The following is a 15,799-nucleotide window of genomic DNA, read 5'->3' on the forward strand; positions in this document are numbered from 1 at the left end:
CTTTACTGGCCAGGTAATCAAAACATCTTTGGTTTTCCCCTATACTGCACTTCAAATGGAAAAGGCTTAGATTGCCAGGCTCCCATAATAGGCCCATAAATCAGCCTAAACACTGTAAACATCCCCAAGTTATGAGGCTTACTATACTAGCCAGTAACCAAGCAATTAGTGTTACCAAAGCACTGCCAAACACAACCTATCATCACTTTAACACGTATGAAGCATGAGAAGTATATAACAGAATAGCTCAGGGGTCCCCAGACTTTTTAAACGGGGCCAGTTCACGGTCCCTCAGCCTATTGGAGGGCCAGACTATAGTTTTTAAAAAACTATGAACAAATTCCTATGCACACTGCACATATCTTATTTTGAAGTAAACAAACAAAATGGGACCAAATACAGCCTTAATGTTAATAATAATCATTATCAGCAGCATCATAAAACTAATATAGAGGGTTGGAAGAAACCCCTTGGGCCATTTAGTCCAACCCCTTCTGCCTTTGTGCACCAAGAGCACCCCTGACAGATGGCCACTCAGCCTCAATGTTGTTGTTAATAATATTATTATCATTATTAAGAAGAAGAAGAAGGGAAAAATCATTGAAAGTGAGGACATAAATATGCCTAATGGCCAAACAATAAAGTGTCACCAGCCAGAGGCCTATAAATATCTGGGCATACTACAGCTGGACAACATCAAGCATGAACATGTGAAAACTGTGGTCAGCAAAGAATACACACAAAGGGTCAGAAAAATTCTCAAAAGCATGCTCAATGGAGGCAACACCATCAAGGCCATAAACACCTGGGCCATACCTGTCATAAGATATACTGCTGGCATTATAAATTGGACACAGGCGGAACTGGACAATTTGGACAGAAAAACAAGAAAACTCATGACCATTCATCATTCACTGCACCCTCGCAGTGATGTTGACCAGCTATATCTGCCTAGAAGATCAGGGGGCAGAGGACTCTTACAAGTAAAGCAAGCAGTCAAAGAAGAAGAACATGCCCTGGCAGAATATGTAAAGCAAAGTGAAGAATCTGCTTTGATTGAAGTCAAAAATCAGAAACTCCTCAAAGCACAGCAGACAGAATCAGTACAAGAAAACCGCACTACAAACTAGAGCTGACAGCTGGCACAACAAAACATTGCATGGAAAGTTCCTTGACAAAATTGAAGGAAAAGCTGATAAGGAGAAGACCTGTCTCTGGCTCACAAATGGCACACTGAAGAAGGAGACAGAAGGCCTGATCCTTGCAGCCCAGGAGCAAGCCATCAGAACAAATGCAATTAAGGCCAAGATCGAAAAATCAGCTGATGACCCAAAATGCAGACTGTGCAAGGAAACCGACGAAACCATTGATCATATCCTCAGCTGCTGTAAGAAAATTGCACAGACAGACTACAAACAGAGGCACAACCATGTGGCCCAAATGATCCATTGGAACTTATGCCTCAAGTACCACCTCCCAGCAGGAAAGAACTGGTGGGATCACAAACCTGCAAAAGTATTGGAAAATGAGCATGCAAAGATACTGTGGGACTTCCGAATCCAGACTGACAAAGTTCTGGAACACAACATACCAAACATCACAGTTGTGGAAAAGAAAAAGGTTTGGATCATTGATGTCGCCATCCCAGGTGACAGTCGCATTGACGAAGAACAACAGGAAAAACTCAGCCGCTATCAGGACCTCAAGATTGAACTCCAAAGACTCTGGCAGAAACCACTGCAGGTGGTCCCGGTGGTGATGGGCACACTGGGAGCCGTGCCAAAAGATCTCAGCCGGCATTTGGAAACAATAGACATTGACAAAATTACGATCTGCCAACTGCAAAAGGCCACCCTTCTGGGATCTGTGCGCATCATCCGAAAATACATCATACTTGGGAAAATACATCATACTAGACACTTGGGAAGTGTTCAACTTGTGATTTTGTGATATGAAATCCAGCATATCTATCTTGTTTGCTGTGTCATAATAAAATAATAATAATACATCACACAGCCCTAAACACTTGGGAAGTGTTTGACTTGTGATTTTGTGATACGAAATCCAACATCTATATCTTGTTTGCTGTGTTATCCTGTGTATTTGTGTCAATAATAATAACCCCCTTCTGCCTTTGTGCACCAAAAGCTGTCACGCCCAGGGCAACGGAGCACTAAGAACCGACACACGGAGGCCAAAAACTATCTAATATCTTTATTAAGGAAATATGTAAGAATAATAAAAACAAGTAGGAAATATAGTCCAATAAAAGACCTTTCAGGGAAGGTCAGAAATAGTCCAAAATTATATTGTCCAATATTTTTTATTAGAGTCCAAAGTTGCAAATCCAAACCGAAACACACTCTATTTGCAAGCAATAGAGTGGGGAAACGTCCAAAATCTCTCCAAAGTTCAAAGTAAGTCCACAGCAAGAACTGGAAACAAGGCTTGATACTAGAAACAAGGTCCAAGGCTGGAAGCAAGGCAAGATAATTCTTGAATACTTGGCTAGGCAAGGCAAGGCAAGGCAAGGCAAAGGTATTGGAGTTGCAGACTTTACGAAGTCCACACTTGGCTGGAAACACGAAATCACTCCTGAAGCTGATCTGTTGACTCCGCACGGAATCCTTCGTGTCGGGCACTTTTAACTCAGTCTCATTTCTCTGCAAAGCAGGTGTCCTGAGCTTCCTTTCCCAAGGGAAAGGAGAGCGAAACACATCTCCCTCCAGATGCATTCCTCCCTAGAATTTCCCAGGGGAACATGGCTAATTAACGTCTTGTTTAGCTGCTAATCTCAAGCTTCTCCGAAACTGCTCTTTCTCACCCCGGCCCGCTGCATAGAACTGTTTCCTAGCAAAACGAGGGGAGGCAGTGGAAAAGGCCTGTTCAAGGTCTTCCTTAATGGGTTCTCAGGTAGAATCATCAACAACAGGCATCTGGAAAGATTCCGGCTCTTGCTGAGCCGGCAAAAATCCCCTGTTTTCATCCTCATCAGCCACGATGGCGCTGGGATCAGAACTCCAAGGCCCATGAGACATCACAAAAGCACTGGCAAAGCACCCCTTAATAATTAATTATTAATAAAATAATAATTAAAATACCATTATAAACAAGCAAAGCTTTGGAAGGCGTGCACCAGGCGAGGGAGGAGGCGGGAAAGCTGCGCAGTTTTCCCTCCTCCCTTGCGGCACATGCACCTTCCTCGGCAGAGAAGGAGGGAGCCGCCGCCATGGGGGCCAAATAGATTGCTTCAATGGGCCACATGTGGCCCCCGGCCAGGAGCGGCTCTAGGTTTTTCCAGGATGTAAGCCCCCACCCGAAACTGTGCCCCCCCCAAACTTACCGGCAGCGGGCGGTGGCGGCGACCATTGGATTGCTTGCCGCGGAACAAGCAAGTATTTTGTATTTTCATGAGATCTCGCAAGATTTCGGCGAGACCTCATGAGATTTCTGTGAGATCTCGCGAGATCTTGCAGAAATCTCAAGAGATTACAAAATACTTCCTTGTTCCGTGGCGAGTGACCCAATGGTTGCCGCTGCTGCCGCTGCCGCTTCGAGTGCGCCCGGGAAGGGCTGCGCCCGAAGCAGCGGCTTCAGGGGCTTCAATGAAGAACTGGGCCTGCCCCCGGCCCTTAGTTTGGGGACCCCTGGAATAGCTGATACATTGATACCGCACAGTATAATAGGTACACAATGTGGATACACATAATATCAATATGTGGTTATCCATAGGCGAAGTCTCATGTTTCAAAAGGAGCATGGTAGGACTTAAGCATAAGATCCTGACAACATTGACAGCCTCTTTTATGAAATCACAACAGCTATAGAGCATATCTATGCTAAGGGTATTACAACTGTGCAATTGTCTTGAGCTGTAGCAGCTGATGACATATCCCACAACAACCCTTTGCTCACCCATTGCTTTTATTTCCATATTTGCATGTTGAGGTGACAGATTAATATATAGTTACAATGCAGGATAATCTTTCAGTAAAAGTCTTTTTTTCATACTGTGATGGAATGAGAAATGTATTCTGATCCTACATGAGACATGGAGTGACTGGTTCAGGCATGGCACAATCTGGGCTGAGAGAGGGTAGTGGGAAGGCGAACCCTGCTCTCTTAGACTCTGTCCTGCATATAGTACTAGTGCACGGCTAGGTTTAGATCTGATTCTGATCCCTATATGACAGTTTTACTTACCTGCACCAGTTCTCATGTCAGGCTGTCAATGCAATAGTAGGGAAGTTAGGGGAAAATGTATCTGAAGCAGTGGAGAATTAATTGTGAGGAGACTTGGAAAAAGAATAACTGACAGGAATCAGCAACAGCTTAATCATTGTGGCAGAGAATTTATGGAGTATACTCTTGAATATAAGGATCTCATATCAGCTGTTACTTTGGAGCTACTATGCCGGGAAAGGATGGGGTATTCTCTTAGAAATTAACTCCTTTTAAAAACTGCCTCCTGATCTGAACTGTGGGCTATATTCCAATCTGTTTCATTAGAGTTTTAATTTAAGGCACCTGTACACATTGATGCATGGTAAAGAAGTTGATAGTTGATAGTTCTTTTCAAAGTTGTATCCTGTGGAGTTTTCCTTTTGCTCAAAAAGATGGTTGAGTTCATTGTTAAATCACAAACAGGTTTACATACTTCAGTAGAAATAGACATTCATACAGAATTTGTTAATGCATGACATAAGGTAATGCCTGTTGGGTTGTAGCAAGAAGAGGAAAGAAACAACCATAAATCACTATGATCCATAATATTTAAATGCCTTATTTTTTTAAAAAATGAAGCAGTTGCTTTCATTTTTACAGTAGAAGGTGGCAGTGAACATCAGAGGAAGGGGAATATAGGCAGGGCCGGTTGTTACTAGGCGGCCGCTGACGCGGCCGCCTCGGGCGCTGGCCGCTAGGGGCGCTGTCGAGGCGTCGACAGCGACCCGTAGCGCCACCGACGCCTCCGGTGTTGGCGCGGGCCCGCGGGGCTTCAATCCCCGCGCCCACGCCAAACCGCGACAAGCAGCTAGGCCATTTTGCCCTTAGTCAACAAACTAAGGGCAAAAATGGCCTATCTGTGCTGTGCGCATGCGCACAGCCAGATAAGCCATTTTTGCCCTTAGTTTGTTGACTAAGGGCAAAATGGCCTAGGTGTGCTGTGCGCACGCGCACAGCACAGCTAGGCCATTCGGGCCTTACTTCCTGGTCGCGGCCGGTGATCGCCCGGGCGATCGCCGGCCGCGACCAGGAAGTAAGGCCCGAATGGGCTATCTGCGCTGTGCCCGTGCGCACAGCGCAGATAGCCCATTCGGGCCTTACTTCCTGGTCGCGGCTGGCGATCGCCCGGGCGATCGCCGGCCGCGACCAGGAAGTAAGGCCCGAATGGCCTAGCTGTGCTGTGCGCGTGCGCACAGCACACCTAGGCCATTTTGCCCTTAGTCAACAAACTAAGGGCAAAAATGGCTTATCTGGCTGTGCGCATGCGCACTGCCAGATAGGCCATTTTTGCCCTTAGTTTGTTGACTAAGGGCAAAATGGCCTAGCTGTGCTGTGCGCACGCGCACAGCACAGCTAGGCCATTCGGGCCTTACTTCCTGGTCGCGGCCAGGGCACGCTGGGCGGGGGCGGGGCCAACTCTGGCCCCGCCCCCCGCACTATTCGCCCTGGCCCCGCCTCCCACACAGCGTGGGAGGCGGGGCCAGGGCACGCTGGGCGGGGCCAGGGCGTGGGAGGCGGGGCCGGTGGCGGGGGCGCTTTTTAGCACCCCCGCTTAACATTTAAAAATATCTCCGGCCGGCCCTGAATATAGGAGTTGATTAGGAATGGATGCTAATGTTTAAACATTTTAATGCATATTTTGAAGATGAAAAGCCAGAACAGAACAATTTTAGATGCCTCATTCCTGTGGTGTTCTGTCAAATCACCCTACTCATTTACACATACATATGGAAACAAGTATGGGTGAAGCCAGCAAGTGATGAAAAGTTCCACCTGGTTTCATGCCTTTTTCAGACTGCAACTTCTGAGAGAAAATTATAGTCCTATGATGACTCAATGGGAGTTAGTTGTTCAAATCATGCACAGGCAGTGGCTACCCTCTATTTTTCCTTATTCTCAGATAATGTGAAGGAGCAATTTATGACATGTGATTAACCCCTCATACCAACTTGATCAGTACAGGAGTGTACAAAATTCTAATCTGTTGTATCCATTGACCCCCTATACACTGTCCGTTCAGTTTATTTCCTTCTGCCTTGCCAAGCAAACTTTCCATTCTCCCTCTTCTTTTTTGCATCTAAATTTTATTTAAATTCATAAACTAGTAAAATTGACAGGATTTAGCTAAGTAGCAGGGTTAGTCATAGGTACTGGTTTATTGAAGAAACATGTGAACAAAACAATTGGGATGGAGACAAAGAGGATTCCCACTTGCCTTCTGAGAAGATAAGACAACAAGTGGATAATGATTTAGTGTCAGTAAGCTTCCCCTAGACCTTGAGTCTTTAGGTCATGGAGGAAGAGCATCATAATCTACCACAATTTCAGATTGTTAGTTAGCAATATGTCTCTGAGTCAAGACCAGAGTGGCTATTTCAGAAAACATTTATGATGGCAGACAAAAGTAAAATGGAGTGCCATTCTCTGCAACAGCAAACATATCCAGAAAAGCCGACAGACTCAGGGTAAAAGCAGTGGAATGGAAAAGAAAAGAAAAAAAAACCCTAAAGTTTAAAAGTGTATCTGGCAAGCCTCTGTAAGGTGACAAAAGAATCTGTAGAGGTTGCTAGCTCAGATGTAACTCCCAGGTGCCATCTTTAAAAGCTAGATTCCACTCAGAGAGATGGGACAGAACCAAGGAAGGCGATCACCCAGTCTAATGTGTGGTTGCATTGGCAACAATTATGCAGTGAAATACGGCAAGTCGTCTTAGTGAGCCCAGTTCTGCAACACAAATTTCTTAGTTGTGTGCAGTGAGAAACATCAGAGATTTAGTGTGGACAGGTGTTAAAGCAAGAATTCACCCATCATTACATAGACCGCATGTTGTAGTCCAGGTAATAGTGATGTGTCTGGAAAAATAGCATTTTAAGAATTGGATTCAGATTCTGGAGATGATGATGAGTCAGAGAGTGAAAGTGAGAATACCTCTGAGGAAAAGGCAGGAAAGGAAGGTAGTGGAAGTAGGTTTTAGTTAAGCATTTCAAGTGATTGTTAAGAAAAATTATATTAGGCTTAGATTCAAGTGGAAGTTCAGGTGAGGAGAGCCTTAAGGGACAGCAAAGGGTTAGCAATTGGCTACAATAATGCAGCAAGTACCATTGCTAGAAATGTTTAGAAACTTAATTGATTCTGAATAAAAAGTCCTTTTTAATACTAGAAGATTTAGTAGTTATAGCAGGAAATTATATGTATATGAGAAGGAGTTGAGGACGACCTAGCTGTGCCCTTTGTCGATGGTCCAATATCGGTTCTGACCCCAAACTTGGTACTCGCAGGAGAAGGACATACAAATGTTGAAAAACAAAGATGAGAAAATACTAATAGATGCAGCATTTAAGAGAGCACAATTGTTTATTTTTGCCCAGGTCCTTTCTCATTCTTCCTTTCTTTTATATATTCTCAGTAGTAATATGAATTTGTAGAGAAATATGGAAAGGTATTGCTAGCTATGTGCTTTAGTCCCTTCTTAGATTTAACTTGAATAAGACTACAAAGTTAAATATTTGATTTGAGTAACAGAAGGATAGTGTGGATACCAGTGATATGGGATGAAAACCTTTTTATTACTAAATAATTTTACAGCAGTTTTTTCTGATACCTTAAAACACATTTTTATAAACTGAACTAGGTGAATGAACATAATGCCAGCAAATTGGGGAATTTCAAAACTTTAATATTCTTCTGATGATTGGGCTGGGTGGGAGGACACACGTGCTCACATGAATAAAAAATTACAATTTCATACATTAATATTTTCCAGTAACTTCATTACTAATAAATAATGCCAAGAGTATTCATTGATTTGTCAGAGTGTTGCAAATACTAAGAATAAAAGATTTTATTTGGTGTAACTGAACTATATCCAATGTTATTTCCAACTGGAATATCTATAAAACGAATTGGACTAAATTACTGATTAGATCCCATTGATTTCAGTGGGCCTATTCAAATACAAAGTATTTTTGAGGGAAATACAGGATATACTGTGTACAGGTCTATAGGAACATCAACAGACTAAGTACTTGCGGTCAGGTTTTAAAGTAATTTCTGTGTTTTATGTGTTTTATGCTGTTGTTTATTTATTCAATTTATATTGTTTTAATTCATGTACTGTGTTTTTAACCTATATTTTGTTGGGCTCATCCCCATGTGAGCTGCCCGAGTCCCTTTGGGGAGATGTTGGCGGGATATAAGAATGAAGATATTATTATGTTATTATTATATGTATGACTTAGCGTGCATAGAAACACTTTCTTACATGTGAAAATTCTCTAAAGCATGTTTGATCTGATTATACACAAGCTGCTTCTAGGACAAATCTGAGAAAAAAATGAAATAATTTAAAATACTATGTATGTTTTTAAGTGATAGAAAATCCACAAGTCCAAATCTCCATCTCTGTGTAGTTGGATTAACAGTTAGCTGGCCTGGAATGTTAATACAGGTGGTTTTAAAATGGATTAAAGAATGTGGTCTTGTGACTTGTGCTTATAAAGAATCCATTCATAAGATTATGCTTGAAGACAAAAAGTAAAGATTCCAAAATTTACAATTGAGCAGTACTTTGAGAATGAACAGAAATGCCATAAGAAGGTGTGCCACAATTAACTATAGTTTTGATACTGTGTAAGAAACAAATAAGTAGTAATACAGTTGGGTGTAGTTAGATGCAAAGGCAGGCACAATTTCTCTCCCAGAAATAGAATTAGATTGCTGAATGTACAAATAAAATATGATGGTGTTGTTTCCAGTTCAGCGGGGTACAGATTTTGTTCTTTCTTTTCTTACTAAACTTGGCCATATACAAAAAGAATATTCTCTGTGGTGGTATACATGTATACAGCAGATCATCCTGAGCATGGTGTAGGAGAAAAATCAAGAAACATAATCATACAGCACTATTTCTTTAGCCCTCGGTGATGTGTATGTGTATATGTATGTGTGTGTGTGTGTGTGTATGTGTGTGTGTGTGTGTGTGTGTGTGTGTGTGTGTGTATATATATATATATATATATATATATATATTGCATATAGCTTGCAAAACTATTATGGAAATGTCCTTTTTCCAGAATACTGTATGTAATTTTAAAAATTAGATAATAAAACAAGAATAGCATTAATAAGGTAAACAATAATAGCATTGATGTTATTAAGCATTAATAGAAGTACTAAATAAAAAGCCATTTGTATATATTGTATGCATGCAAACTTCTGTACCATTTATAAAGAATCTACACATTTTTTTTATAGCCACGTCATGAATACTTTAATGTCCCAGTGTACTAAATGACTTCATTCATCATGCATAAGAGAAGCGATAAAGCTGACTTACTCATGGCAGAACACTTGTCCTCAGCTTGGTGAATCCAATCATCTTGAACAAATTAGTGTATATCACACTGTTATTTGTTTGCTGTTTGTATATTTTCCTGTCTTACCATTTGCAGTGTCTGTGTTTTTCCTTTCATTTGTCTTGTCTTGTCAACATGCCATAATTTTCATTTTAAAATATTTAAATCTATAGTTAGCACTTGACATAGTATGTAATATTCAAGCTGAAATACTATGTGGAGCTTAGTTTTACAATTTAAATACTGGAATCCTTTGGTACAGTATTTGTCAAACTGGATATAAATGTGATATTTGTAGGTGCTAAATAGATATGCACTGACTTTTTCTTAGGCACATTAAACAAAAAGTGTTTAAAACACATGGCTTATAGACAGAACATAATTTAAAAACCCTTGAAAATTACTTTTTTAAAAAAACACCCCATATTTTACAAAGTAATATTCAGTACTTGATGTTTGTATAAAAATTTAAAAAATAGATGCTCTGGTTTTGCATTTTTAAAAGCTTCAGTACACACAGTACTCTCTAGTGTTTGAAAGTGCACAGCTTTCCCATTCACTGCAATGTTGGAGTTGCTTTCCAGGCCTACTAATAGTCCCAATCATTGCATGTATAAGGAGACATCCACAGAAATGTATATTTCTAGAGTTTCTAGAAAGGATAAACCTTAGCCCAAGGATAAACAGTGAAAGAAAGGGTTATTTTGTGTAGGGAAATTATTAATGTATGCAGTAGCTATGTTTCTTTAAAAGTTAAATAAATAAATATAATATAAATAAACTCTATTTATAACCCACCCTATCTCCCCAAGTGGACTCAAGGCGGTTTCCAAACAACAGTGGAAAACATTCAGTGCCATAATAATGAAACCAAATTGAGACAATACATAAAACAACTTCAGTAAAAACTTATAACTAGCCTGAAAATAAGTAAACATAAGTAATTAAATAAAACATAATAAATCTAATCAGACACATTTACACCATAATAAAATCTAAACAACTAAAATGCATAAAATTATAAAATAATTTATAGCAGCCTTAACCATTTTAAGTTGATTAAAATAATAGGGAATAAGGGTTAGCTCAATCAATTATATGCAATATAAAATTTGAGTTAAGTGGTATTGAGTGATATCAAGATATATATCAAAACCCTTTCAACAGTGAGGCATTTAACACATTGATTCTACAACATTCCTACATTTATAGCAAATAAATTATAGGAAATGTCTGTCTTATCAATTTTGATTTTTTTTTAAATGGTATTGCTTCTATGAATGTATCTGGTTGTGCTGCATTACATACCCTCAATCTTTGAAGTGCTGTGCATGGAATGCTAATGAGCTGTTGTGGCCTGTTACAGTTTTATACTCTTGCATGCTTGCAAATTATTGTGAATTAGCTTTCCTGGCATGTCTTTAATAAAGTATTGCATGCATTTCTCATGTGAATGGCTTTTTTTTCCTCCCATCTCTTCTGCTGTGATATATTTCCTCTTTGTGCAGTTTAGTAATTTTGCTCAGGAGAATTAATCTGTGAAACACTTGACTACACTGTACAAATTATTCCTAAAGTATTTCCTGAGTTACATATTTCCAAACAGCCGCTCACATTTGTTTGTACACATGGGAGTTGCTACAAATATATATTTAAATTTCTCTGAATAACATCTATGATACTCAGTATTGTTTGTAGAATGTTTTTGCTCATAATGTATATTTGTTAAAAACTGAAACATTTTCAGATATCTAGAAGTAGACAAAATTAATAAGCTTTTGTCTATTAGTGTGTCTACATTACTTGGTTTTATAGGATCTGTTCTGTTATCCAGAAGAGCATTAGCCTCCTTGTGAATAGAGGGCAACCTTTGTGGTGCCAGGGGTTGGACAAGTGTTAGAATGCAGCAGACTTTAGCAGTTCTTTCACACAAACACACTCCTTTTACTGCATAGGGACTCAGAAAGGTGCAACATTTAGGTACATTTTTAAAGGGGAGGGGGAAATGAAATAGTAGAAATAGTCCATTTATATTATATACTGTATATTGCAGTTCAGTTATTAACAAATAAATATCAGTTTTCAATAGATTATTACTTGGAAAGATGTACTTGCTTCCTAAAAAGTAACTTTTCCATGCATTATTATTAAGTAAAATCCCTCCCGTTTAAACTTTATTAAGTGTTACGAAATTATATATACTGTATATCCAATTTTCATATACTTCCAAAACTATTGGCATTTTTTCCACAAGCACAAACTAATCATTTGTTCTTTTTCCTGTGATTTGTGGCTGAATTTTGGCAGAGTTTTTCAATTTTAATTTTGTTTTTAGGGTGCTCGGTAGGTCACATGTAGCTCGCAGAATGTTCTTCTCCCACAGTGCTAGAGACCTACTGGCACAGAAGGAGCCCTGGACTTGCTTTACCTGTTTAACAGTGAACTGTTGCAATGGATCCACAAGTGGGAATCTGCTGCTGCCTGGCTGGATCCATCTGTGGGTAGCCTCATAAGTTGCAAGGGTGGTGCTTTTCCTAGTATAGATCTTCCTATTAGTAAACATCTTTCCGCACAAATCATTTAGCTGGATTAGAGTGCCAAAGGGAAAGATAGGTTTCTTGGGTTTAAGGTTCTTGACAATACATTTATCAACACGGTCTGGCTTCAGTGACAAGACTGAACATCACCTGTGTTTTGTACTGAAACCAGTGCACTTATTTTAAATACCGTGTTTCCCCGAAAATAAGACAGTGTCTTATATTAATTTTTGCTCCCGAAGATGTGCTAGGTCTTATTTTCAGGGGATGTCTTATTTTTCCATGAAAAATTCACATTTATTGTTGAACAAAAAAAATGAATTTATTATATACTGTACAGTAGTTGTCATCACAAACCAGCATAATCAGACAAACTGTGCATCCTGTCAAGAATTTGTTACTACCAATATTTTCATGTACAACACTCTATGGTACGTACATTTACCAATCCTGCATGCTTTGGTGTTCTGTTTGGCGGGCATGCTTCCAAACAAAAACTTTGCTAGGTCTTACTTTCGGGGGCGGCCTTATATTTAGCAATTCATCAAAACCTCTGCTAGGTCTTATTTTCTGGAAATGTCTTATTTTAGGGGAAACAGGGTAGAAGATTTTAAAACACAACATCTGAAATTTTATGAGCACTTTCTGTTTCTCTGTGGGAACTCTATAATTCAAAATGTATGTTTATGCATATCCTTAACACTTCCTTTTCTTAGGCATTATTGCTAAATTCTGATTCTCTCTTTTTTTGGCTATGCCTTATTTAGGATGCTAAAGTAAGTGTTCATTCTGTTAATATAAAACTTATAAGTTGTCTTTTTAACAAACATTTATTTTTGTTATATAAGAAATTATCAGGAAAATGTATTATTACAGTTTTGCTGCCAATCATATCCAAATCACTTCCAGCGTATTAAAACGTCTACCTGAGCATTATATACAGAGTATGGAAACTGTAAGTATCAACAGACAGGACTGATATTTCCAAAAGGCTTTGGGCATATCATTCCAAAGATACTGTCTTGAGCTTTTTCCTGTCTGCCCAATTGACTCAAAGAATAGGTGGATGGGGCTGCAGGGAGTAAGAGTGTGTACAAAAGAGAGAAACTTCCTGAAACGAATGGTGACTGTTCAGGACTTTGTGTTTCAAGTCATTTATTGGCCCCATGAATTTCATAGTTTCCTTACGCAAGGTGATTTTGCAAGTTGCTTCCTTTCCTGTTAGAATGCCTGCAATGATTCCATAGGAGCCCAAGATCTGTTCACTCTCTAATTTTCCTTCCACAGGAAGCGGAGACTCCTCGTAGTGTACTTGAAGAAATTGGACTGACATAAACCTTCTTGTTTGCCGATGTCTTACATGGTGTTTCATATACCTGTAAATGTTCACTGCCTCCATTTAATGTTAGCTAATGGTGTTATGATGCTATTTGTCAGTATTACTGTTCTGCTGAGCTACTTCATTCAGACCTACAAGAAAAATTCCATTTACTGTTAAGTTGAAAAAGGGAGCATACTTTTTTAGGGAAAAAAATAAAAAGGGATTTAAACTACAGTAATTTAGAATGAATCCATAAATTAAAATGAACCATACATGGTAATTTATGTGATATTTTATAAACATTACTTTACCATCATGTAATGTGTCAGGTACCATACATTATGCCATATACTAAAAAAAAGTTACATATGGCAAATAGGTGAAATTCAGTTAACATAGAACTTGGCTTTGTGTAACCAAAGATTCTTATTCTACAGTCAGACTCTTGTTATACATTTGTTAAAACTCAGTTTAGGTTATTACATAAGATTGCGGGGAAATAACTTTATGGCTATTTCATTTATACCAAAGAATCCTGCTAAGGTCAGTAAAGTCAAACTGTTGTGAATTGCCATTGTAACTTCATTTCTAATAACTGAATTGTAAAGGATTTCATTAGAAATTCTAATGAATGATATCACAGTGAGATTTTAAATTGAATCAGAAAATGGAGTTAATGCATTACAAAAGGAAAAAGGCTGAGATCATATGAAATTTCTTTTGTAAGCAACAAGCTTTCTTTTTAATACTAAATTGAAATGCTTCCTTAATTGCATACTTGGTCTTTTTGAAAGTATAAAGGAGAATCAATTCAAAACACATTGAGCTACAGTGATATAATCTCAAAGGGAAACATGTAAAAAGATGATTTTCCCAAGCACCTGTTCTTAACTTTTTTACCAGTATACGTTTGAACTAGAACTCAAGCAGCTGCTTGTAGTTTGAAAATATGTAGTTACACATCAGTTTTCATCTCACCTCTCACAATGTTAGATTTCATTAAAATACATTTCTTTACATAATAGAAACAAGCCTTAAAATGGGAACTTAGTTTAAATCACTGCCATGTTTTCACAAGACACAAAAAGGCTGCAAGTGTATGCACATTTCACTTGGTAGTAAGTCCCAATAACAGGGCTTGCTTCCAAATAAATATGCATAGGTTCAGGCTGCAGAGGTATCACAAAGCCATACTCTATTTACTCCGATGTGTGTTTTTGCTGTTATATCCTGTATCCTACTGCTAAAAAAGCTTCAGTACAGAGCACATGCTGTGAAAAGCAGTGTAACTCCCCCCTCCACATGTGTAATATCTTGTGTGTTCTCACTTGGCTACTTCACCAATAATGTAACTACTTGCTGTGATTGGTGTGATTCAAAGCATCCAAATGCTTTACTTTAAACAGTACCACAGATCTGAAGTAATCATGTCTGCTTAGGGTACACAGGAGTTGTGTTCACCCTGGGGAAACATGGACTCCTGAATATGACCTCTTGTGTGACACTGAAGTGACATAATTATTTGGCATTTTTAAATGTCAACCGAAAAGCAACTTTTGTATGTATTCAAACCATGTTTAAAGTTTACACCGTTGCCTTGTATGTGCTTGGTTGGAAAAGCTTTGTGACTGTGACATGCACAATGTGGACACTGTCTTAGTATCACACTGGTTTAGTTGTAATAAATGTCCATTTCTACTCCATTACTATGTCTGTGTATTCTAATCGTTAATGGGAAGAGTTGTTTCTTTTGAAATGTAGTTAAGGGTTTTTAACTGCATAAATATATTGTCATACTATGCAACTATTTTTCTAACAAACACAGAGGTATGTCATTGTTTGTCAAAGACCCATGTTTTTAAGAGTATTTTATCATGGTAAACCTCTAAAAACACAAAACAGTTTTTTAGAAATGCACTTTGTTCTGTAATACACACAAACATGTGGGGTAAGCTGAAGTAAGCTGTGATACGTCAGAATTAAAAATAGTATAGTAACCTAGTGGGTATAATTCAGAGTAGATACCATTTTGAATAATTTTACCTGCAATACCTGCAATCGCCTCAATTCTATTCGATTTTGCTTACTCAGAGAAATGTAATGTTTTTAGAGACTGGCTAAATTTCTTACTTTTCTTGCTACTGTTCCCCTGGATTTGGGGGCAGGGATTCAGGATGGGCCAGACTGTGTCTAACTATGTAAGTACCCTAATTAGAATGCAAATGTAACTAATTCAGTGAATTAGCAGTGCTAAATTTTGGTTTTGACAGTTTTATAGTAGAATATATTTACTTGTGTGGTAAATATTTTGTTGAAAACAAGTCTCAAGTTAATCCATATTATGTACCAAGCAGAACTGGATT

At 38.7% G+C, this 15,799-nt stretch overlaps 1 protein-coding gene across 5 annotated transcripts in view; it reads left to right on the forward strand.

Moving 5' to 3' along the window:
- ap1s2 (adaptor related protein complex 1 subunit sigma 2) overlaps positions 1–15,139 on the forward strand; it is a 42,291-nt gene extending 27,152 nt beyond the window's left edge. For 3 of the 5 annotated variants that reach the window (XM_008107254.3, XM_062975242.1, XM_062975243.1), the window contains one exon: positions 13,403–15,139. Coding sequence is in view for 2 of the 5 variants with exons in the window: in XM_062975242.1 (XP_062831312.1) it covers positions 13,403–13,450 (48 nt within the window). In the remaining 3 variants the exon portion in view is untranslated. Of the gene's footprint in view, positions 1–9,477; positions 12,892–13,402 lie in introns of all 5 variants that reach the window. The other 2 variants (XR_010004279.1, XR_010004280.1) reach the window with 1 other exon arrangement.
- The last annotated feature ends 660 nt before the right edge of the window (positions 15,140–15,799 follow it).

The sequence above is a fragment of the Anolis carolinensis genome, chromosome 3 (assembly GCF_035594765.1).
Source record: "Anolis carolinensis isolate JA03-04 chromosome 3, rAnoCar3.1.pri, whole genome shotgun sequence".
In the NCBI taxonomy this organism is placed as follows: Eukaryota; Metazoa; Chordata; class Lepidosauria; order Squamata; family Dactyloidae; genus Anolis; species Anolis carolinensis.